This window comes from Pristiophorus japonicus, chromosome 7 (genome assembly GCF_044704955.1).
Source record: "Pristiophorus japonicus isolate sPriJap1 chromosome 7, sPriJap1.hap1, whole genome shotgun sequence".
NCBI lineage: Eukaryota > Metazoa > Chordata > Chondrichthyes > Pristiophoridae > Pristiophorus > Pristiophorus japonicus.
The window spans coordinates 81,473,578-81,497,571 of record NC_091983.1 but is presented as its reverse complement, the minus strand read 5'-3'; the positions used below and the strand labels follow the sequence as shown (position 1 = coordinate 81,497,571).

The window sequence follows — 23,994 nt, the reverse complement described above, 5'->3', positions numbered from 1 at the left end:
TCCAAACAATAAAAATCTTATAATTAAAATTAACCAGCACCATGAGCAGTTTCTATTCTAAAACATGCTTAAGCATAATCAGCAAAATTATGAACACCTTCTATCCATGTTTAGATACATTCTCTCGGCCTCCTCAAATCTTCCAAAGTAAGCTGCAACTTCCGCCTGTTTCATGGATTCACTCTGAAGATTTCCCAGACGCTTTACAAACTCAATGCCCTGGTAATCCTTACAACGGACAAATGCCTGTTCTGCTGTTTTAAGGTCAAGTCTCTGTAGAGCAGCTTCTGCAAGTAGGCGCCTAAAATACAAAATAAACCACCACTTTAGCAAGGAAGAATTAATTTACTTACACTTCAATTTTTTAAACATTTGGTACTTCATGTTGAGAGCACACAAAATGATATCAGTGAAATGTGTCAGTGTAAGTTGGGTATTTCTTGATCAGAGTGTAGCCAAGTGGTGCAAAATAACTGCATGAGTCTATCTCACAGCACTCCAAGTTTGCACCCATTGCAATGGCCCAAAAATTGCGGTTGGAGTATTCCTGCAGGTGGAAGCCTCTGACCGAAATTTGGAGGAATGTATACTTACGGTCCGAGGCCTCCATTCGCAGCCCAGCGTATAGGCTCACATATCCCCAGGAACGTAAGCGGAACCTGGAATCACGTGGGCCTGGACCACCAATGAACATGGAGTAATTGATAATAATGGGACCTCCATTTGTGAGCCCCCATTACTATCAATGAGAATACCCCCCAAAAACACAGACACAATTAAATGTTTTAGACAAAAAAAATTGAATTTTGTTTTTATATGTTTTAACAGGGGTAAAAATAAGCTTACCTTAATGGGCAGGGTCTTTAATATAAAAATTAGTGATGAAATGTGATTTTTCTATCTTTTAAAACTCTTACATTGGTAAAAGTAAGCAAGTAGCCCAAATCTCTGCACGTGAACGTCCTTCACCCAAGGATGCGTGCGGTCATTCAAAACACATTTTGACAGATCACAAATGCTGGTTCTTGGCGCATGCGCATTGCGCGGCGAGAATCGGCATTTGCGAGGCCTCTTCGGGTGTGCGGAGAGGCCGTAATTTACGGCCCAATGTAACTCCACCCCAGTGCAAAGCTACACTTTACAAATTAATCATCACGACACATACATCAAAGTATGCATGTACATAACCATGTTGTTACTCGGTGCTGGTTTGATGAAGGTCAATCTGCTGTATGGCAAGGATTTACCAACAGTGCATCATATACAGGAGGTACCACTCTCAGATCAGTACCGACAGTATAATTACAGTTTACTATCAGGAAGTCAGATATTAGATGAAATCACCACAAAAAAACTTTTACTAAAAGTTACTTGAAAGAATCTAAAAATATTAGAATAATAAGTGCACAATACTAGCACAGCAAAAGTTCATCACTGATTATATTTAAAAACAAAAAGTGCATCACTTTAGTGCATTTTAAAAGTAAGCCCAAAAGAAACAACTAGCCACTTGTACGGAACCCTCGGGACCTGGCCTGTTCTGGATAAGGGATTTTTCCGGAGGGGTGGTCACGTTAAATTGGATGGTACAGGTACTGAGCAAGGGGATATCGGGGCTAGCTGGCTTGGGGCTGGGAGTGCGGCAGAGAGATCATGAGGGTGGGGGGAGGAACGGGCGGGCAGTGGATCGCGGGGTCAGGCCAGCGATTGCAGCGAGGAAGGACTTCAATTTGTTCATGTTGGAGTTCTGCGCATGCGCCACCTGGTGGCTGAGAATGGTTCTGGGTGAGGGGTGGTTCTGGAGAAGGGAGGTTCAACCTGTATATATAAATAAGGCATGATTATCCTATAATCCCATAATCTATAGTGAAAGTGTCATCAGAATATATAAACAAGTGACATTTAAATAATTCTGTTGTGAATAATACTGCTATATAAGTATTTATATATGTATAGACACGATATATATATATATAAATACTTATATAGCAGTATTATTCTTTTTTAAATTATATTCTATTATAATTAAACTTATTTTAAACAATTCACAAATCGAAAACATTACTGTATAAACAATATACTCTTCTTTGTAGGCAGTCCCTCGGAGTCGAGGATGACTTGCTTCCACACTAATATGAGATGTCAGCTGATTGATGAGTCCAATGTGGGACCTACAGTCTCTGTCACAGGTGGGGCAGACAGTGGTTGAAGGGACAGGTGGGTGGGGTGCTTAGGCTGTCATGCACTCCTTCCGCTGGTTGCGCTTGGCTTCCGCGTACTCCCCGCGAAGAGACTAGAGGTGTTCAGCGCCTTCCCGGATGCTTCTCCTCCACTTTGAGCAGTCTTGGGCCAGGGATTCCCAGATGTTGGTGGGGACGTTGCAGTTTTTCAAGGAGACTTTGAGGGTGTCCTTGAAACGTTTCCTCTGCCCATCTTGGGCTCGCTTGCCGTGTCGGAGTTCTGAGTAGAGCGCTTGTTTTGGGAGTCTAGTATTGGGCAGGAATGCGAACGATGTGGTCCGTTCATCGGAACTGATCGAGCATGGTCAATGCTTCGATGCTGGGGATGGATGAGTGAGAACACTGAAGCTGGTGCGCCTATCCTGCCGATGGATTTGCAGGATCTTGAGGAAGCAGCATTGGTAGTACTTCTCCAGTGCTTTGAGGTGCCTGCTATACATAGTTCATGTCTCTGAAGCATATAGGAGGGCAGGTATCACTACTGCTCTGTAGACTAGGTTTGAGGTCCTGATCTTCAAACACCCTCTTCCTCAGGCAAACAAAGGCTGCACTGGCACACTGAAGATGGTGTTGGACTTCGTCATCGACGTCTGCCCTTGTTGTCAGTAGGCTCCTGAGGTATGGAAAATGGTCCACGTTGTCCAAGGCCTCGTCATGCATCTTAGGCCGCGAGACCAGGAGTCGGGAGTGCGTCATTGGAGGCGAGAGTCCGGGGTCGGCGAGAGGCCTATAAAGGCCACGAGAGCAGGAGTCGGGTTCGTCGTCAGAGGCGAGAGTTCAGGGCAGGCGAGAGGCCTATAAAGGCCGCGAGAGCAGGAGTTGGGAGTTCGTCGTCAGAGGCGAGAGTCCGGGGTCGTCGAGAGGCCTATAAAGGCGTGCTTGTGCAGCTACAGGGAGAAGGCAAAAAAGTAGAAAGAAATAGAAAGGTGACGTCACAGCCAAGGGGGTGAGTGATTGGCTGGTGATTGGTAAGTAGCTTTTCTTTTTTCTTTTCTATATCAGTGAGTAACTTTTAGCACTGTTGTTGCCAATTTAAGTGTATCTAAGGGTTAAGTCATGGCAGGAGAGCTCGGACACGTGTTATGCTCCTCCTGTACTATGTGGGAAATCAGGGACGCCTCCGGTGTCCCTGACGACTACGTGTGCGGGAATTGTGTCCGCCTGCAGCTCTTGACGAACTGCATTGCGGAACTGGAGCTGCGGGTAGATTCACTCTGGAGCATGCACGATGCTGAGAATGACGTGAAAAGCACGTTTAGTGAGTTGGTCTTCCCACAGGTCATCCCCCTGCAAAACAGATACACCGCTTTGAGTACTGTTGAGGGGGATGACTCATCAGGGGGGAGCAGCAGCAGCCAGGTTCATGGCACCGTGGCGGGCTCTGCTGCACAGGAGGGCAGAAAAAAGAGTGGGAAAGCGATAGTGATAGGGGATTCAATTGTAAGGGGAATACATAGGTGTTTCTGCGGCCGCAACCGAGACTCCAGGATGATATGTTGCCTCCCTGGTGCAAGGGTCAAGGATGTCTCGGAGCGGGTGCAGGACATTCTGAAAAGGGAGGGTGAACAGCCAGTTGCCGTGGTGCATATAGGCACCAATAACATAGATAAAAACCGGGATGAGGTCCTACGGGGCGAATTTAGGGAGCAAGGAGCTAAATTAAAAAGTAGGATCTCAAAAGTAGTAATCTCAGGATTGCTACCAGTGCCACGTGCTAGTCAGAGTAGGAATCGCAGGATAGCTCAGATGAATACGTGGCTTGAGGAGTGGTGCAGAAGGGAGGGATTCAAATTCCTGGGACATTGGAACCGGTTCTGGGGGAGGTGGGACTAGTACAAACTGGACGGTCTGCACCTGGGCAGGACCGGAACCAATGGCCTTGGGGGGAGTGTTTGCTAGTGCTGTTGGGGAGGAGTTAAACTAATATGGCAGGGGGATGGGAACCTATGCAGGGAGACAGAGGGAAATAAAAAGGAGGCAGAAGCAAAATATAGAAAGGAGAATAGTAAAAGTGGAGGGCAGAGAAACCCAAGGCAAAAAACAAAAGGGCCACATTACAGCAAAATTCTAAAGGGGCAAAGTGTGTTAAAAAAAATAAGCCTGAAGGCTCTGTGCCTCAATGCGAGGAGTATTCGGAATAAGGTGGATGAATTAACTGTGTAGATAGCAGTTAACGGATACAATGTGATTGGCATAACGGAGACATGCCTCCAGGGGGACCAAGGCTGGGAACTCAACATCCAAGGGTATTCAGCATTTAGGAAGGATAGACAGAAAGGAAAAGGAGGTGGGGTGGCGTTGCTGGTTAAAGATGAAATCAATGCAATTGTAAGGAAGGACATTAGCCTGGATGATGTGGAATAGGTATGGGTGGAACTGCGAAATTCCAAAGGGCAGAAAGCGCTAGCGGGTGTTGTGTATAGACCACCAAATAGTAATAGTGAGGTGGGGGACAGCATCAAACAAGAAATAAGGGATGTGTGCAATAAAGGTACAGCTGTAATCATGGGTGACTTTAATCTACACATTGATTGGGCTAATCTAACTGGTAGCAATGCGGTGGAGGAGGATTTCCTGGAGTGTAATAGGGATGGTTTTCGAGACCAATATGTTGAGGAACCAACCAGGGAGCTGGCCATCCTAGACTGGGTGATGTGTAATGAGAAGGGACTAATTAGCAATCTTGTTGTGCAAGGCCCCTTGGAGAAAAGTGACCATAATATGGTAGAGTTCCTTATTAAGATGGAGAGTGACAAAGTTAATTCGGAAACGAGGGTCCTGAACTTAAGGAAAGGTAACTTCGACAGTATGAGGCGTGAATTGGCTAGAATAGACTGGCAAACGATACTCAAAGGGTTGACGGTTGATAAGCAATGGCAAACATTTAAAGATCACATGGATGAACTTCAGCAATTGTACATCTGTCTGGAGTAAAAATAAAACTGGGAAGGTGGCTCAACCATGGCTAACAAAGGAAATTAAGGATAGTGTTAAAGCCAAGGAAGAGGCATATAAATTGGCTAGAAAAAAATTGGCTGAGGACTGGGAGAAATTTAGAATTCAACAGAGGAGGACGAAGGGTTTAATTAAGAGGGGGAAAATAAGAGTACGAGAGGAAGCTTGCAGGGAATATAAAAACTGACTGCAAAAGCTTCTACAAATATGTGAAAAGAAAAAGATTACTAAAGACAAACGTAGGTCTCTTGCAGTCGGATTCAGGTAAAATTATACTGGGGAACAAAGAAATGGCAGACCAATTGAACCAAATCTTCGGTTCTGTCTTCACGAAGGAAGATACAAATAACCTTCTGAAGGTACTGGGGACAGTGGGTCAGTGAGAAGGAGGAACTGAAGGATATCCTTATTAGGCGGGAAATTGATGGGATTGAAGGCCGATAAATCCCCGGGGCCTGATAGTCTGCATCCCAGAGTGCTCAAGAAAGTGGCCCTAGAAATAGTGGATGCATTGGTGATCATTTTCCAACAGTCTATCGACTCTGGATCAGTTCCCATGGACTGGAGGGTAGCTATTGTAACACCACTTTTAAAAAAAAAGGAGGGAGAGAGAAAACGGGTAATTATAGACCGGTTAGCTTGACATCAGTAGTGGGGAAAATGTTGGAATCGATCATGAAGGACGAAATAGCAGCGCATTTGGAAAGCAGTGACAGGATCGGACCAAGTCAGCATGGATTTATGATAGGGAAATCATGCTTGATGAATCTTCTGGAATTGTTTGAGGATGTAACTAGCAGAGTGGACAAGGGAGAACCAGTGGATGTGGTGTATTTGGACTTTCAGAAGGCTTTTGACAAGGTCCCGCACAAGAGATTGTTGTGCAAAATCAAAGCACATGGTATTGGGGGTAATATACTGACGTGGATTGGGAACTGGTTGGCAGACAGGAAGCAGAGAGTTGGGATAAACGGGTCCTTTTCAGAATGGCAGGCAGTGACTAGTGGGGTGCCACAGGGCTCAGTACTGGGACCCCAGCTCTTTACAATATACATTAACGATTTGGATGAAGGAATAGAGTGTAATATCTCCAAGTTTGCAGATGACACTAAACTGGGTGGCGGTGTGAGGAGGACGCTAAGAGGCTGCAGGGTGACTTGGACAGGTTAGGTGAGTGGGGAAATGCATGGCAGATGCAGTATAATGTGGATAAATGTGAGGTTATCCAGTTTGGGGGCAAAAACACGAAGGCAGAATATTATCTGAATGGTGGCAGACTAGGAAAAGGGGAGGAGCAACAATACCTGGGTGTCATGGTTCATCAGTCACTGAAAGTGGGCATGCAGATACAGCAGGCAGTGAAGAAGGCAAATGGTATGTTGGCCTTCATAGCTAGGGGATTTGAATATCGAAGCAGGGAGGTCTTACTGCAGTTGTACAGGGCCTTAGTGAGGCCTCACCTGGAATATTGTGTTCAGTTTTGGTCTCTTAGTCTGAGGAAGGATGTTCTTGCTAATGAGGGAGTGCAGTGAAGGTTCACCAGACTGATTCCAGGGATGGTTGGGCTGTCATATGAGGAGAGACTGGAAATACTGGGCCTGTATTCAGTGGAGTTTAGAAGGATGAGAGGGGATCTCATAGAAACATATAAGATTCTGACGGGACTGGACTAGATGTGGGAAGAATGTTCCCGATGTTGGGGAAGTCCAGAACCAGGGGACATAGTCTTAGGATAAGGGGTAGGCTATTTAGGACTGAGATGAGGAGAAACTTCTTCACTCAAGAGACTTGTTAACTTGTGGAATTCGCTGCCGCAGAGAGTTGTTGATACCAGTTCACTGGATATATTCAAGAGGGAGTTAGATATGGCTCCTATAGTTAAGGGGATCAAGGGATATGGAGAGAAAGCAGGAAAGGGGTACTGGGGAATGATCAGCCATGATCTTATTGAATGGCGGTGCAGGCTCGAAGGGCCAAATGGCCTACTCCTGCACCTATTTTCTATGCTTAATAATCGGGGGGGGGGGGGGGGGGCGGAGTACTGTTTGTCACCATCCTCCGCCTGCTTCATGATGACATGCAAGCCGTGATCCTGACCAATGGATCCACCACAGACCCAATACACTGTACAGACCGGGGTCAAGCAAGGCTGTGTCATCGCACCAATGCTCTTCTCAATCTTTCTTGCTGCAATGCTCCATCTCACCTTCAATAAGCCTGCTGGAGTGGAACAAATCTACAGATCAAAAGGAAACTGTTCAACGTCCGTCGCTTCCAGTCCAAATCCAAGTTCATTGAATTGCAGTATGCAGATGACGCTTGCATTTGCGCACACTCGGAGGTCGAACTCCAAACCATCGTCAATACCTTCACCGAAGCATACGAGAGTATGGGCCTTACACAAAACATCTGTAAGACAAAGGTTCTCTACCAAACCTGCCCCAATACACTATCGTAATCTACAGTATTTTTAAGTTAAATATTCCGCACAATTGCTCTCACAGCTTACTGGCTGAAATTTTTCATCATTCTCCAAAGATTACATTCAAATTCTGTTTCTAAAACAGTCATTAAATACCAATCAGAGATTAATGATTTACTTGGATTTTCCCTCCAGCAGTTTGGCAATTGCAATATTTGGAAATATGGTACATTAACACTGTGCATAATTAAGTTGGTACTGAGCATTAACATCAGATTGCTTAGTATCACCAAATAGGAATGGATAGATATCAAATTTACATTCCACTCAATTCCTGATCTTGGCAAAATCACACAGAAATGTACTTAGCAGAGGTTGTGACGTCCCTCAGCAGGAGAGAGTAAGGTTAGGAAAAAGTATTGCTTGGGCAATCTCTAGCACATCTTGCTGTTGATTGTATTGGTCAACAGCCAGTACTCATGGTTGTAGATATTAGTCAGTTAGAAACATAGAAACATAGGAAATAGGTGCAGGAGTAGGCCATTCGGCCCTTCTAGCCTGCACCACCATTCAATGAGTTCATGGCTGAACATGCAACTTCAGTACCCCATTCCTGCTTTCTCACCATACCCCTTGATTCCCCTAGTAGTAAGGACTTCATCTAACTCCTTTTTGAATATATTTAGTGAATTGGCCTCAACTTTTTGTGGTAGAGAATTCCACAGGTTCACCACTCTCTGGGTGAAGAAATTCCTCCTCATCTCGGTCCTAAATGGCTTCCCCCTTATCCTTAGACTGTGTCCCCTGGTTCTGGACTTCCCCAACATTGGGAACATTCTTCCTGCATCTAACCTGTCTAACCCCGTCAGAATTTTAAACGTTTCTATGAGGTCCCCTCTCATTCTTCTGAACTCCAGTGAATACAAGCCCAGTTGATCCAGTCTTTCTTGATAGGTCAGTCCCGCCATCCCGGGAATCAGTCTGGTGAACCTTCGCTGCACTCCCTCAATAGCAAGAATGTTCTTCCTCAGGTTAGGAGACCAAAACTGTACACAATACTCCAGGTGTGGCCTCACCAAGGCCCTGTACAATTGTAGCAACACCTCCCTGCCCTTGTACTCAAATCCCCTCGCTATGAAGGCCAACATGCCATTTGCTTTCTTAACCGCCTGCTGTACCTGCATGCCAACCTTCAATGACTGATGTACCATGACACCCAGGTCTCTTTGCACCTGCCCTTTTCCTAATCTGTCACCATTCAGATAATAGTCTGTCTCTCTATTTTTACCACCAAAGTGGATAACCTCACATTTATCCACATTATACTTCATCTGCCATGCATTTGCCCACTCACCTAACCTATCCAAGTCGCTCTGCAGCCTCATAGAATCCTCCTTGCAGCTCACACTGCCACCCAACTTAGTGTCATCCGCAAATTTGGAGATACTACATTTAATCCCCTCGTCTAAATCATTAATGTACAGTGTAAACAGCTGGGGCCCCAGCACAGAACCTTGCGGTACCCCACTAGTCACTGCCTGCCATTCTGATGGAATATGATGTTGGAATATGATGATAAATATATACAAAAAAATTGATAGTTCCCCCTAATCTTTGTGCTCATCAAGGTGAGGAGGGTTAGTACTGGGGAATGGAACACTTCAGAAATCCTGTATGAGGGTTAACCACTCCTAACTATGTGCCTCAGCCTCAAATACAGAAGAGTATCCACTATGACAAACGTGAGAGATTTTCACCATTTCTCACAGAATGTGGCCCCTCTGAACATTGGCCCGGATTTTGTGAGGCTGATGATGGCGTACGCACAGCGTGTGTGTACGCCGTCGTAAACCTTGTAAAAGACCACGCAAGTTTCGGGTTTCCGCATGCGCTGCAAATGCATGACAACTTGGAACTTGTGATCTGTCATGGTCCACCCTGACGGATCCTCCAAACCAAAAGAAAAATTACTTTATCTGGCGCAGAGCTGGGCGATTTCCCTGATGCACAGCACCCTGTTACCGGCCGGATCAGAAATTCCCTCTCGCCCCCTGCCTGAGCGCCTGCTGTTAACAGCGGAAGTCAGATGGCAGCGAGAGGAGTGGTATTTAAAGACATCAACATCAGTTTTTTTTTTAAGTCGATAAAGAATGCTGCCTTATCAGTTTGACAAGGACAAACAGGTGTTTTGCACAATTTCAGCGTTTTTCACTTTCAGGCAACTTCTGCCTCAGAAAAATTACTCACTTTCATTTAGGTGAGATTTAAAAGTGCAACATTTCCATATGTTAATGGTGACTGTACTGGAATGGAACCTTGTCCTCCAGCGTCAACGTTGGAGGCAGTGGAGGTCGAGAGAAAGATTGCAAATTGTGACCAGAGGGAGGAGGTTCAACAGGGCTCTCAACAGAAGGCCTTACCCTTCCAGGGCATTCTGGCAGCATTTCTCCAACATCAATTTCACTGAGAAACAGTGTCTTGGAAGACTCTGGTTCACCAAGGATGTGGTCACAGAGCTCTGCCACCTCCTGCAACCAGACCTCCAGCCTCAGACCAGGGTGTGCACAGCTCAAAGTCAGTGGCAGTCAAAGTCACCATTGCCCTTAATGTCTACGCCAGTGGATCCTTCAAACGTGTAACAGGAGACATGTCTAACATATTGCAGTTCACTCTGCAATGCTGCATCCGTGATGTCACAGATGCTCTCTACAGAAGGAGAAGGGAGTACATTTCCTTCCCTGTCACCAGAAAGAAGCCGCATTGGCATGCATGTGGCTTTGCCAGGATAGCGAGCTTCCCCACGGTGCAGGACGCCATTGACTGCACCCACGCCGCTTGTCGGGCACCGCATTACAGTCGTGACATATTCCGTAACCGCAAAAGCTACCACTCACTTAACGTGCAGTTGGTGTGCAACCAGACACAGCGAATCCTCACCATGCCTTCATCCTGCACCAGACTGGTGTGCCAGCTCTGTTCCAGCCACCACATCAAGCTCGCGGCTGGCTGCTGGGAGACAAGGGCTATCCACTCTCCACCTGGCTCATGACTCCCCTCTGCAAACCCAACACACGTGCCCAGCATTCATAATGACAGCCATGCTACCACTAGGAACATCATTGAGCAGACCATTGGAGTGTTCAAGCAATGGTTTCATTGCGTTGACTGCTCGGGAGGAACCCTCAGTACTCGGCTGAGCGGGTGTCCCTTTTCGTGGTCGTCTGCTGCATGCTGCACAACTTGGCCATCATGAGGGCACAGCCATTGCCAATAGGCACCACCTTAGGAGGAGGAAGAGGGAGACAAGGAGGACGAGAAGGAGGAGGAACAGGAACAGGTGCACGAACAGCAGTGACAGAGGAGGCAGCCACTCAATCGGCCTTGTGGAAGGGCGGTTTATTACTGCCTCATCAGACTTCCGTTTGAATGAATTCGAGACCACTTCCCGGTTGTTCAGCACATCCCCATCATTCCATCAATTTCTCATTCCATACCACACCCCAAAGCTGAAATGAGATGCAGCACCATTCCAATAATAAATGTATCCCAATTCTGTAACCATATATACACAACAATATTAACTAATCACTCTTGTGCAAAACCTTACTACCCCTCTTTACAGTGTCTTTTCCAAATCTACTGCTGCAACGTAGAATCTCCACAGTGGCTGCAGCAGGGCTGGTGGAAACCCGCACTGTGTCAGGGCCAGAGGCTACAGATGGCTTTGCAGGGCACTCTCTACCAGCTCTGGGCCTGGAAGGCCCGGCTGTACACTGCGCCACCTCAGGATGGGCAGCGACAGTTTGGGATGGCTGGATGACAGGCAGCCACAACTACAACGTCGGAGTGGCAGTGGTGGGATCAGGTTCATAAGAACATAAGAAAGAGGAGCAGGAGTAGGCCATACGGCCCCTCGAGCCTGCTCTGCCATTTAGTACAATTATGGCTGATCCGCTCATGGACTCAGGTCCACTTCCCTGCCCACTCCCCATAACCCCCTATTCCCTTATCGTTTCAGAAACTGTCTATTTCTGTCTTAAATTTATTCAATGTCCCAGCTTCCACAGCTCTCTGAGGCAGCGAATTCCACAGATTTACAACCCTCAGAAGAAATTTCTCCTCATCTCAGTTTTAAATGGACGGCCCCTTATTCTAAGATCATGCTCTCTAGTTCTAGTCTCCCCTATCAGTGGAAACATCCTCTCTGCATCCACCTTGTCAAGCCCCCTCATAATCTTATAGGTTTCGATAAGATCACCTCATTCTTCCGAATTCCAATGAGTAGAGGTCCAACCTACTCAACCTTTCCTCATAAGTCAACCCCCTCATCTCCGGAATCAACCTAGTGAACCTTCTCTGAACTGCCTCCAAAGCAAGCATATCCTTTCGTAAATATGGAAACCAAAACTGCACGCAGTATTCCAGGTGTGACCTCACCAACTGTAGCAAGACTTCTCTGCTTTTATACTCCATCCCCTTTGCAATAAAGGCCAAGATTCCATAGGCCTTCATGATCACTTGCTGTACCTGCATGCTATCCTTTTGTGTTTCATGCTCCACTGACCCACTGTCACTCCCCCAGGGCAGCACCTGAGCATTTCTGCCAATCTGCTGAAGCCCAGCTTGGTGGCCTGCTGTGAAACCGAGAGATCCCCTGTGGACTGTGATGGACCCAGCGATGAAGACAGCAGTTAGAGCTTTCGTGGCATCCAGCCGAGACTGCACGAGGGCAGTCTGCGACTCGATGCCAGCAACCATTGACTGCATGATAGCACTAAGAGGTTGCGTGGTTTCTGCCTGTGCTGCTGGAAGCTGCCACATCGCCCATGACACGCTTCATGATGTCTGGATCCGCACGGCCTCTCTGGGAGTCCACCATCATCTGCAGAATGGAAGTGATGGGTTCCATGGTGTGCGCTGAGCTCTGTGCAATGTTGGAGGTGGATTCCCCCACGTTCCTTACCATTGCCGAGAGGCTCTCTGGCACCCTTGTCATTTCACGTATCATCTCCGAATGCATGGCATCACCCTTCTTGTGAATGCCTCCCCATCGAGATCCTCATCTGAGTTGCGCGTGAACACTCGCCCTTCAGGGTGCTGGCTCCCGAGCTACCCTTTCCCCCTGGCCTTGCTGAATCCCGCTCATTCACGGTGCATCACCCAGTGCAGAACCTTCTATTAAACTTGCCTCTAAAGATCGCGTAATGTTTGTATCTGAGATGGTGCCTGCGGGTGAGAGATGCAGTGGACGGGGTGCTTTGCTCCTCCTCCTCTTCTCCTTCCTCACTATCAGTGCAAGGCTCAGGGACAGGCTGATCATCTGGTTGCTTATTAGCCGAAAACATAAAAGCACAAGACTCATGATAAGGAAAGGGTTGGGGGCAGGAATGGAGCAAGGAATGCAGACATCAAGGACTGGAAAGTGAGAAAGGCTTGTGGTGTGAGGGCGATGTGGGATGATAGGAGGGGCAATTAAGATACCATAGTTGCCCCCAACAGGATCGACGTCGCCGACGGCCACGGCACCCACCACCTGCTGCCCAATGCGTTACAGCACTAGCTCCTTAAGGTCTGAAAGCTGCTGGAACTGCGCATCACCCCGCCTGTTCTCTGCTGCTCCCTCCTATTGTGGACCATCTTGGTCTGCAAGAGAAACGAATGTGTATGAGTCAGAGTCCAGCTATGTGTTTGGGAGTTATGCGTGCCAGTTGAATAGTTGTAATTGTAGGCAAGGCGTGAGATGTGGATGTGAATTTGAGTAGGTGCAGATGCTTGGTGGGTGAATGGTGGGGGTGAGGTGGTTTGTGCAGCATGTACAGACTGAGGTTCAGATGCTGGTACGTAGGACCTGTTGAAGCATGAACTCACCTTGATCACCCGAGTGAGGTCGCTGAATTTCTTCTGGCACTGTGTTAGGCTGCAGATGACCACACTACTGGCCGAGACCTCCTGGGCCACTTCCCTCCACATGGCCCTGAAAACCTGGGGCAATGGTCTCCTTCCAGTGTCCGGGAACAGCACTGCTCTCCTTCGCTCCACTCCCGTGACCAATGCCTCGCCTGTGAAATGATGAGCTCTCTCGTTGGGACTGGGATCAGCTTTTATGATCAGGGGATTGAGTTGGTTGCAGGTCGCCTTCACGGTCTGTAATGTTGATAATGAGGATCTGCACAATAATGCAACCTCCCCTTTAAGAGCTGAAACGAGCCAGTGTGAAGGAAACTCTTTTTGGAGTTCACCTGCAAAAACATAAAACATTAAACCGTGCCACCCGACCTGGGTGACACACCAGAAATTTACAAGGCCCTTTTTTCCTTTTTTTGGTTTTTTTTTTGCGTTTTTCATTTTTTGGGGTTTTTTTTTGGGGCGCTAAAATCACATTTTTCCAGTGCCCCCTATAAAAGGGAAGGGGACACTAAAAGCACCGGCAATTAAAACAAATTAAACTTTAAAACGTAAAATCAAATTAAAATTTGGTTGCCGGGCGTGATGATGCACTCCAGTCCCTCCGGTGCCCACCTCGCGCGGAAGGCCGCGAGCGTACCGGTGGACACCGCGTGCTCCATCTCCAAGGACACCCTGGACCGGATGTAAGAGCGGAAGAGAGGCAGGCAGTCAGGTTGAACGACCCCCTCGACCGCCCGCTGCCTGGACCGGCTGATGGCACCCTTGGCCGTGCCCAGGAGCAGTCCTACGAGGAGGCCTTCGGACCTACCCGCTCCCCTCCGCACAGGGTGCCCAAAGATCAGGAGAGTGGGACTGAAGTGCAGCCAGAATTTCAGGAGCAGCCCCTTCAAATAATAAAACAGGGGCTGCAACCTTGTGCATTCCATAAAAACATGGAACACGGACTCTTCCAGACCGCAGAAATTGCAGGCGGCCTGGGAGTCCGTGAACCGGCTTAAAAATTTGTTGCACGGCACTGCTCCGTGCACCACCCTCCAGGCCAAGTCCCCGATGAATAGTGGGAGGACCCCTGCGTAGAGTGCCTTCCATCGGGGACCCCCGCCTCCTCCGGACGGCAAGATGGTACGCCATGGCGTGTCCGGACGGCCGGCGAGGATGGCAAAGTTGAGGGTGTGCAGGAGCAGCCCGTACTGGAAACCCCTCCGCGCGGAACTGAAAGGCACGGAGGGGATTTCCCCGAGGCGGCTCAAGTTGTGAGGCGCCGGCCCCCGAGGGAGGTTCCGGGGTTTGGCGCCGATGAGGAATTCCGTCCGGACGGGGGTCAGTTCGGACGGGATCTCCCCACGTGCTTGAGCCTCCTCGATGCACCTAACGGAGTCAGGGCCCAGAGCTGTTTTTAGCGACTCGATGGCATCGGCCGCGTGGCGGACGTTGGCAGAATTTAGGCGCCGCGCCAGCGTGTCTGGCGCCATCCAGCCCGCTCCTCCGCCATCGAGCAGGTCCCTGACCCTGGTCACCTCACCAGCCACAGCCCTCTCTTCCGACCGCCACATAAAATCTCGGCCGTGGAGGTACGGATTCCCGAGCAGCGGTTCCTGCAGGACGGCCGCCACTCCAGCCGGCGGAGAGCTGCGCTTGGTGGAGACTTTGTTCCAGACCCTGATGAGTTCCCTGTAAAAGACAGGCAGCTCCCGGAGGGCGGTCCTGGCACCCCCCAAGTTCACAAACAGGAGCTGCGTGTCATAATTGAGGTCGCGCTGCTGGCGGAAGAAATACCTCGCCAGAGCACACCACCTAGGAGGGGGCTCGACGTAAAGGTATCTCTGCAGGGTCTGAAGACGGAAAGTCGCGAGCTGGGCGCTGACGCACACCAACGACTGACCGCCCTCCTCAAGCGGGAGACTCAAGACCACAGCAGAGACCCAGTGCTTCCTGTTGTTCCAGAAGAAGTCCACCAGCTTCTTCTGTATCTTGGCGACAAACGCAGGGGGAGGGGTCAAAGTGACCAGCCGGTACCACAGCATTGCGGCCACCAGCTGGTTTATGACTAGCGCTCGACCCCTGTAGGACAGCACTCGGAGCAGTCCTGTCCAACGCCCTAGGCGAGCGGCGACCTTGGCCTCCAGCTCCTGCCAGTTCGCCGGCCAGGCTCCCTCGTCGGGGCTAAGGTAGACTCCCAGACAGAGGAGATGGGTCGTGCTCCAGGCAAAAGGCCTGAGCTCCTCCGTCAGGGAGTCCACCCGCCACTGACCCACCAGGAGTCCGGAACATTTCTCCCAGTTGATCCTGGCGGAGGACGCGGCCGAGTAAATCTCCTGGCACTCACGCATCCTCCGCAGGTCAGCGGGATCCTCTACCGCGAGGAGCACGTCATCGGCGTAAGCCGAGAGGACGACCTCCACGCCCGGCCCTTGCAGAGCCAGTCCCGTCAACCTCGTCCGCAAGAGGCGCAGGAAAGGCTCCACGCACACGGCGTATAACTGGCCGGACATGGGGCATCCCTGGCGCACCCCTCTCCTAAAGCGAAGGGGCGCCGTCAAGGACCCGTTAACCTTAATCAGACACTCCGCGGCGGCGTACAAAAGTCGGATCCGGGCGACGAAATGCGTCCCGAACCCGAAAGCGCGCAGAGTTCCGAGCAGATAGTCGTGATCCACCCTGTCGAACGCCTTCTCTTGGTCGAGGCATAGGAAGGCGACCGACAGACCAGCCTCCTGGGAACAATGGATGAGGTCCCGGACCAGATGGACCAGTGTGAAGGATCAGTCCCAGTTGCATTGCACTGAAATTCATTATCGCTCTGCCGGTCATCATAGTTGGCCCCTTGAACGAGGATGATTAGCTTCCACGAGTTACAGGTGTTTCGATGAAGGACCCGATGTTCCAGTCCTGAACTCCAATTGAGAGGGTGGACGATGCCTGTGCGTGGATTTTTTTTTAAACATGCGGTGACCGTTGCACACCAGCCACCACACTGGCTTGACAGAGCTAGGTCTTGGTCCAGTGGCAAGGATTAACCTAGACAACTGGAGACCTGTTCTGCTGCATGGACCTAGCGCGCACACCTATCGCAGTGTGGGCTGGCCCATGCTGCCCCTGGGCCCTCGGCTCTTCTGGGCCCCGTAACTTCATCTGTCGCTCCTCCGCCATAAACATTCACCGCATCTCGCCACAAATGCTTGCCGCTCATCCGCCCCGACCTTCTCACTCCTCTGTACCTGGACTCTGCCGATGTTCCTACCCACGCTCCAAAACAGCGACCAGGGTTTTGATGACATCACCCAGTCACCCATCTCAAAATTGTCGCACACTTGGAGCAGCTCGCACTGGAGGTTGAAGCGGTACGCCGCTCCAGTTTTTTTTATAGCCCGCCTGCGGAGCTGTTCTCTCGCAGGACGGGGGGTCACGATGTTCTAGGCCCGCTGCTCCAGCTCTTTTATGGCCCGACCTGCGGCCAGCGGAAGGTCACCAGCCGCCGCCACACGCCGGCAACTCCACATCCCCAGGCCGAGCCGCGCAGCCATTGCTCTGCCGGTAGAGCCCCTGTAGCACCCTACAGAGGTCATTGCTGCTTGATTTAACACTCCAATTCTTTCCTGGAGCACTAGCAGCCAATTTAGGGAAGCTCACGATCATTACCGGCTGGCGCACCCTAAATCTAATTTCTAGCCCCAAATGTTTTATTATAAATGGTTCATCAAAGTAAATTTTAATTAAATGTGAAAAGTGGAATATTTATTTTTATTAGAATTGTGTAAATTATGTAATTATTTGGGGATTCCTCATATGCTAATGGGAATTCCGTTCTGGAATCCCCATAAGCATTTGAAGAATCATCCTTTCTGATAGGAGAACCTTGCCCATGCGATCCCAGGGACGCTTCTGAAACACCTCCATCCATGGGCCTTTACACAGGCATATGCCTGCAGGACTAGGACCCAAAGCCCGTGAGCCAGCAGGTTCGTATTTCTTTTCGGGTTGGAGGAGTACTCCGGAGGTACGCATCTGACCGCAAATTCTGGCCTAATATATCTGGGCTAGATTGAACCCAGGACCCACTGTGCCACACAATTCCTCTTCAGATACAATACATTTAAGATAAAGGAATTGATGTTGTATGTCTAGCATCTAGCTGATGTTCAGAAAATCATGGGGGCGAATTTCAATTGTCGCCAGTTCATTTCTCACCTGCCAAATAGGCGGCCAGTAGGACATCCAAAGGTTGCTTGATGCAATTTTACATTATGTAATTATATAGCGGTAAATTTAACCACCACAAATGGATGTATTCGAGTCAGGTGGGAAGTAAAAATGCTAAAAATTTCAAACTGATCCAAGCCACCTCAAACCCACGAATTTCCGGTTTTAAACAACAACTTGTATTTATATAGTGCCTTTAACATAGTGAAATGTCCCAAGGCACTTCACAGGTGTATTATGAATCAAAAAAATTGATGTCATGTCACATAGGAAGAAATTAGGGCAGGTGACCTAAAGTTTGGTCAAAAAGATAGTTTTTAAGGAATGTCTTAAAAGGAGGAAAGGCGGAGAGGTTTAGGCAGGGAATTCCAGAGCTTAGGAACGAGGCAACAGATGGCACGACCACCAATGGTTGAGCAATTATAATCAGGGATACTCAAGAGGGCAGAATTAGAGGAGCGCAGATATCTCGAGGGGGTTGTGGGGCTGAAGAAGATTAGAGAGATAGGGAGGGGTAGGGCCATGGAGGAATTGAAAACAAGGATGAGAATTTTGAATTCGAAGCGTTGCTTAACTAGGAGCCAAATTAGGCCAACGAGCACAGGGATGATAGGTTAACGGGACTTGGTGCGAGTTAGGACACGGGCAGCAGAGTTTTGGATCACCTCTAGTTTACGTAGGGTAGAATGTGGGAGGCCAGCCAGGAGTGTGTTGGAATAGTCAAGTCTAGAGGTAACAAAGGCATGGATGAGGGTTTCAGCAGCGGATGAGGTGAGACAAATGGATGGAGTTAGAGCCAGGATACACAGCTCATCCAAGACTGGATGTCGGAGAGGTAGTCTTACAACACAGAAGCAGTGGCGGGGTTGAGTGGGATGGTGCAAGCTGACCCTACATCTGTGGAAGATATCACCAAGGGACAGCATGTGGGTGAAGGAGGAGAAGGGGCCAAGGATGGGTCCTTAGGGAACTCCAAAGGTAATGGTGTGGGTGTAAAGAGAATCTATTGCTGGAGATGCTCTGGTTACATTCTGATCAATAAGAGTAGAACCCAATGAGCATAATCCCACGGAGCTGGATAACAGAAGAGAGGTGTTAGAGGAGGATGGTGTGGTCAACTGTCAAAGAGAGGTAGGTTTGGCTTGGTGAGCAGGGGCGGTAGGAAAGCTGCAGAGGCAGCTAAACAACAGTCTCAATCTTGGTGACAATAGAAGTCCATGTGCTCCTTGCACTTATTTTTTGGAGATAAGGGTGGATGGGGCAGAGCAGAAGGAGTTTAAGAAGATGGTTGGTAGTGGAGAACAGAAGCCATGGGTTACTTTTGTTCTCCAGTAGGGGGCTATTTTGGCAGAGGTAAGTAAGGCCTAGTAGCACTTCATATGCTGCAGCCTCAGCTGGTAACGGAGGACTAAGCCTTTTAGATGCCCGATACCCTCAAGTTTGCACCCCTTTGATTTGAAGGATTGAAGATGGGGATCATACTGGGGGATGGGTGAAAGTAAAAGGTTTTGCTGGGGACAAAAATATCAAAAAAGGTGGTGACGGAGTGGTTGAGCAAATCGAAGGCTACTAAAGTATTATAGCAAAGAGGGCCAAAGATTGGGTAGTTGAGAGTTTGTACGTGCACTATTTGTAAAATATGGTATGTACAATGATAAATTGCGCTTTTGCAATCTATTAATACTAGCTCAAAGTCAAATGTGCTATTCATTGACCAGATTAAAAGTACAAAGTGGTCACCATCAGTGGCACTAGTAAAACCATTTTAAATGGAGCAGCATTTTTACTTAAGAAGCAGATGTGTTATAGATACTACACAGTAGCCATTTGGAAGGAGAAACCACCATTAAATCTTGCCAAAATAAACTCAGACACTTCTGGGCTGACATAGTCAGAAGAGGAGGAGGACCAACAAAGGGATGCCAGGCAGTTCAGGATGCATGAGGGGCACTTTGTGACTTCCCGCTGGTACTCACACACATGCATCTGCCGACAGAAAAATTACCCCAATTGGCAGAAGTATTGCTGGTGGATGTTCCTCTTCCCTAAAGAAACTCCCAATAGCAATGCTAAGATATGTGAAAGCTTAACTAATTTGGATAGCTCTTTGGAACCACCCCAATCACAGAATGTCACGCCTTATGTAGCGTTGCATAACACAAGGTATGTCAGAATTATCATCTCCCAAAGGTGCCTGATTGCCTGCAGCCTCCGAATACTACCAATCATATCTGCAAACATTACCACACCTACCTGGCGATAACTGCGGAAATGTCTCAAGGTTCAGATCAGCAAAGAGACATATAGTGCAGAATGCTATCTTCTGTAAAAATATCTGCTGCTACCATGCAAAATTGGACACACATAATGACTAATAATCAGCTGTGGACTGAACATTGCTCCACCTCCTTACAGGAATGCTGCAATGTGACTTATTCTAATGGTACTTGGAGTGGTAGAGAGGAAGGACCAAGATCCTTGTAACCACCTCTTGCAGCATCATCTCCACTTCAGCAGCCATTAAACAGGGGGTCACCAAGAATTGTACCTGCACCTAGGGTTCTCTTTCCCTTCATTATGCCAGCCTCTTGTTAGTCCTTTGCCCCTCCAGCCTTACCAAAGATTATTAATGGGTCGAGATGTCTTGAAGTTCTCTAATGGCTTTCTGAATTTTAGTCTGCTTATTATGACCACACCCATTATTTGATCCCATCTCTTTAAATTTCACTTGCAAAAAATGTTACTCTCCCAGCATTTATGCTCTTTAACCCCTCCAAGTCAGCATGTTGACCTGTGAATAAATATGCACGTAGGTTTTTGCCATAAAATTGAGTGCAATTTACACTTTCCCATTCTGGCAGGAATCTGAACCATATAGAACAGTCCACATATCTAGTCTAGTGTTTCATAATACATTGTAGTGCTGTTTAAGATCAATGGAGATTGCTAATTATGTGACAAAAATACCAACTACCATTTAGGCTTCATTTAGAGGTTACATTTTCTCTTTAAACTTTTCATATCCAGCAGTTTAATAGTTAATTCTGTCTCTATTACTGCAAGAGAGACAGTTTCATGAGACCTTAAACATGCAATTGCAATTGGTAGCATGGTATAAACCATCAAGGGGGCTATTTTGGCCGAATATTTTAGGTGCTAAACAGGTAAAGAGGTGGCCAAAATGGGATCGTAAGCTGCAACGCCAGTTCAGCCCATGTTTAGCACAAGGCAGCATCTTGGTAAAGGAGTTGAAGCCAGTGGTTGACTGACAATTAAATTGTCTGCTAGTGCTCATTACCATAGAAACATAGAAAATAGGTGCAGGAGCAGGCCATTCAGCCCTTCGAGCCTGCACCACCATTCAATATGATCATGGCTGATCATGCAACTTTTAGTACCCCACTCCTGCCTTCTCTCCATACCCCCTGATCCCTTTAGCCGTTAGGGCCATATCCAACTCCCTTTTGAATATATCCAACGAACTGGACTCAACAACTTTCTGTGGTAGAGAATTCCACAGGTTAACAACTCTCTGGGTGAAAAAGTTTCTCCTCATCTCAGTCCTAGATGGCTTACCCCTTATCCTTAGACTGTGACCCCTGGTTCTGGACTTCCCCAACATCGGGAACATTCTTCCTGTATCTAACCTGTCCAATCCCGTCAGAATTTTATATGCTTTTATGAGATCCCCACTCATTCTTCTAAATTCCAATGAATATAAGCCTAGTCGATCCAGTCTTTCTTCATATGTCAGCCCTGCCATCCCTGGAATCAGTCTGGTGAACCTTCGCTGCACTCCATCAATAGCAAGAATGTCCTTCCTAAGATTAGGAGACCAAAACTGCACACAATACTCCAGGTGTGGTCTCACCGAGGCCCTGTACAACTGCACTAAGACCTCCCTGCTCCTATACTCAAATCCTCTTGCTATGAAGGCCAACATGCCATTTGCTTTCTTTACTGCCTGCTGTACCTGCATGCCTACTTTCAATGACTGATATACCATGTCACCCAGGTCACGTTGCACCTCCCCTTTTACTAATCTGTCACCATTCAGATAATAAGTTGCCTTCCTGTTTTTGCCACCAAAGTGGATAACCTCACATTTATCCACATTATACTGCATCTGCCACTCGTTTGCCCACTCACCTAACCTGTCCAAGTCACCCTGCAGTCTCTTAGCATCCTCCTCACAGCTCACACTGCCACCCAGCTGAGTGTCATCTGCAAACTTGGAGATATTACATTCAATTCCTTCGTCTAAATCATTAATATATATTGTAAATAGCTGGGGTCCCAGCACTGAACCTTGCGGTACCCCACTAGTCACTGCCTGCCATTCTGAAAAGGACCCGTTTATTCCCACGCTTTGTTTCATGCCATTTTGCTGGATAACGCTTAATTTAACAATCTCTCCTAATACCAATTAGCTGAACAAGAGTAAAGAATTCCTTGCTGAGTATTTCAAGCACTACCTAAAGCCATACTCAGCTTTCAGTGTTCACTTGATTATAGAGATTGACTGACTACACTGCGTTTGATGAGGGCTTTTGAGACATATTGAAAGACTTTCTAGGACACTTGTCAAGAGTTCAACCTACACTCTATCAACGTTTTTCCCGAATATTCTTTCAAGGCTTCACCTGAAAAGAGTGAGTGCTGTGCTACTCTACCTTATTGGACACCTTACAGGAGTCACCAGGAGAAAAGGAGTGGTTGGTCATGGGCATCTTGATAGGGGTCCCCCTCTCATGACAATTTAGAGGAGCAGATGAGGCTAGGCAGATGAGACTAGTTGCTGCAGGAGGGCTCTCAACAGGAGGTCCTATCCACCTTGGGTATTCAGAGAGCAATACTCCTACATTCACATGGCCCAAACCAGTGCATGACGAGATTGCCCTTTACCAAGGTGTTTACGGAGATCTGTGATCTTGTGGAAGGAAGACTCAGATGTCACAGCACAGGCAGGGCTGCATTGCCTGTGGCAGTCAAAGTCACAGTAGGACTTAACTTTTATGCTACTGGAACCTTTCAGACTGCCACAGGTGATACAAGTCACATCTCACAATCCTCTCTGCACTTCTGCATAAGGGAGGTCTTTGCGGCTCTATATGCTCTGAGGAATTTAGGAACAAGAAGGGATTCCATTCCTTCATTGTACAGCTTGTTTGCGACCACTGGCAGCACATCACGCAGGTGAACATCTGCTATCCGGGAAGCTGCCATGATGCATTTATAATGAGACAGTCATCCGTGCCACAGATCTTTGAGTCCCAATGCAATGTGCATGGCTGGAAACTCGGTGACAAGGGATACCCTCTGCTGCCATGGCTCATCACACCCCTGAGAAACCCCCAAACATCAGCTGAGCACTCATACAATGAGAGCCACTCAGCCACCAGGAATATCATTGGGGTCCTCAAGCAGAGGTTTAGATGCCTTGACCGGTCAGAAGATGCCCTGCAGTAGTCGGCCAAGTAGGTGAACACATCCGAGGTGATTTACTGCATACTCCACAATCTGGTGATCATGAGACACCAGCCAATACCACCAGCAATTGTGCCAGAGGTTCAAGCTCAGGAGCCGCAACAGGAGGAGGAGGACCACCAGGGGGAGCACCAGAGACAAACGTAGGTCCCCTGCAGTCAGAATCAGGGGAAGTCATAACGGGGAACAAAGAAATGGCAGACCAATTGAACAAGTACTTTGGTTCTGTATTCACTAAGGAGGACACAAACAACCTTCCGGATATAAAAGGGGTCAGAGGGACTAGTAAGGAGGAGGAACTGAAGGAAATCTTTATTAGTCGGGAAATTGTGTTGGGGAAATTGATGGGATTGAAGGCCGATAAATCCCCAGGGCCTGATGGACTGCATCCCAGAGTACTTAAGGAGGTGGCTTTGGAAATAGCGGATGCATTGACAGTCATTTTCCAACATTCCATTGACTCTGGATCAGTTCCCATGGAGTGGAGGGTAGCCAATGTTATCCCACTTTTTAAAAAAGGAGAGAGAGAGAAAACAGGGAATTATAGACCGGTCAGCCTGACCTCAGTAGTGGGTAAAATAATGGAATCAATTATTAAGGATGTCATAGCAGCGCATTTGGAAAATGGTGACATGATAGGTCCAAGTCAGCATGGATTTGTGAAAGGGAAATCATGCTTGACAAATCTTCTGGAATTTTTTGAGGATGTTTCCAGTAAAGTGGACAAAGGAGAACCAGTTGATGTGGTGTATTTGGACTTTCAGAAGGCTTTCGACAAGGTCC

General features: G+C 48.0%; 1 protein-coding gene across 2 annotated transcripts in view; it reads right to left on the bottom strand.

The window, feature by feature from the left end:
* wdr35 (WD repeat domain 35) overlaps positions 1-23,994 on the bottom strand; it is a 276,662-nt gene that overhangs the window by 78,894 nt on the left and 173,774 nt on the right. For both annotated transcript variants that reach the window (XM_070885100.1, XM_070885101.1), the window contains exon 19: positions 98-301. In XM_070885100.1, the coding sequence (XP_070741201.1) occupies positions 98-301 (204 nt within the window). The remainder of the gene's footprint in view (positions 1-97; positions 302-23,994) is intronic.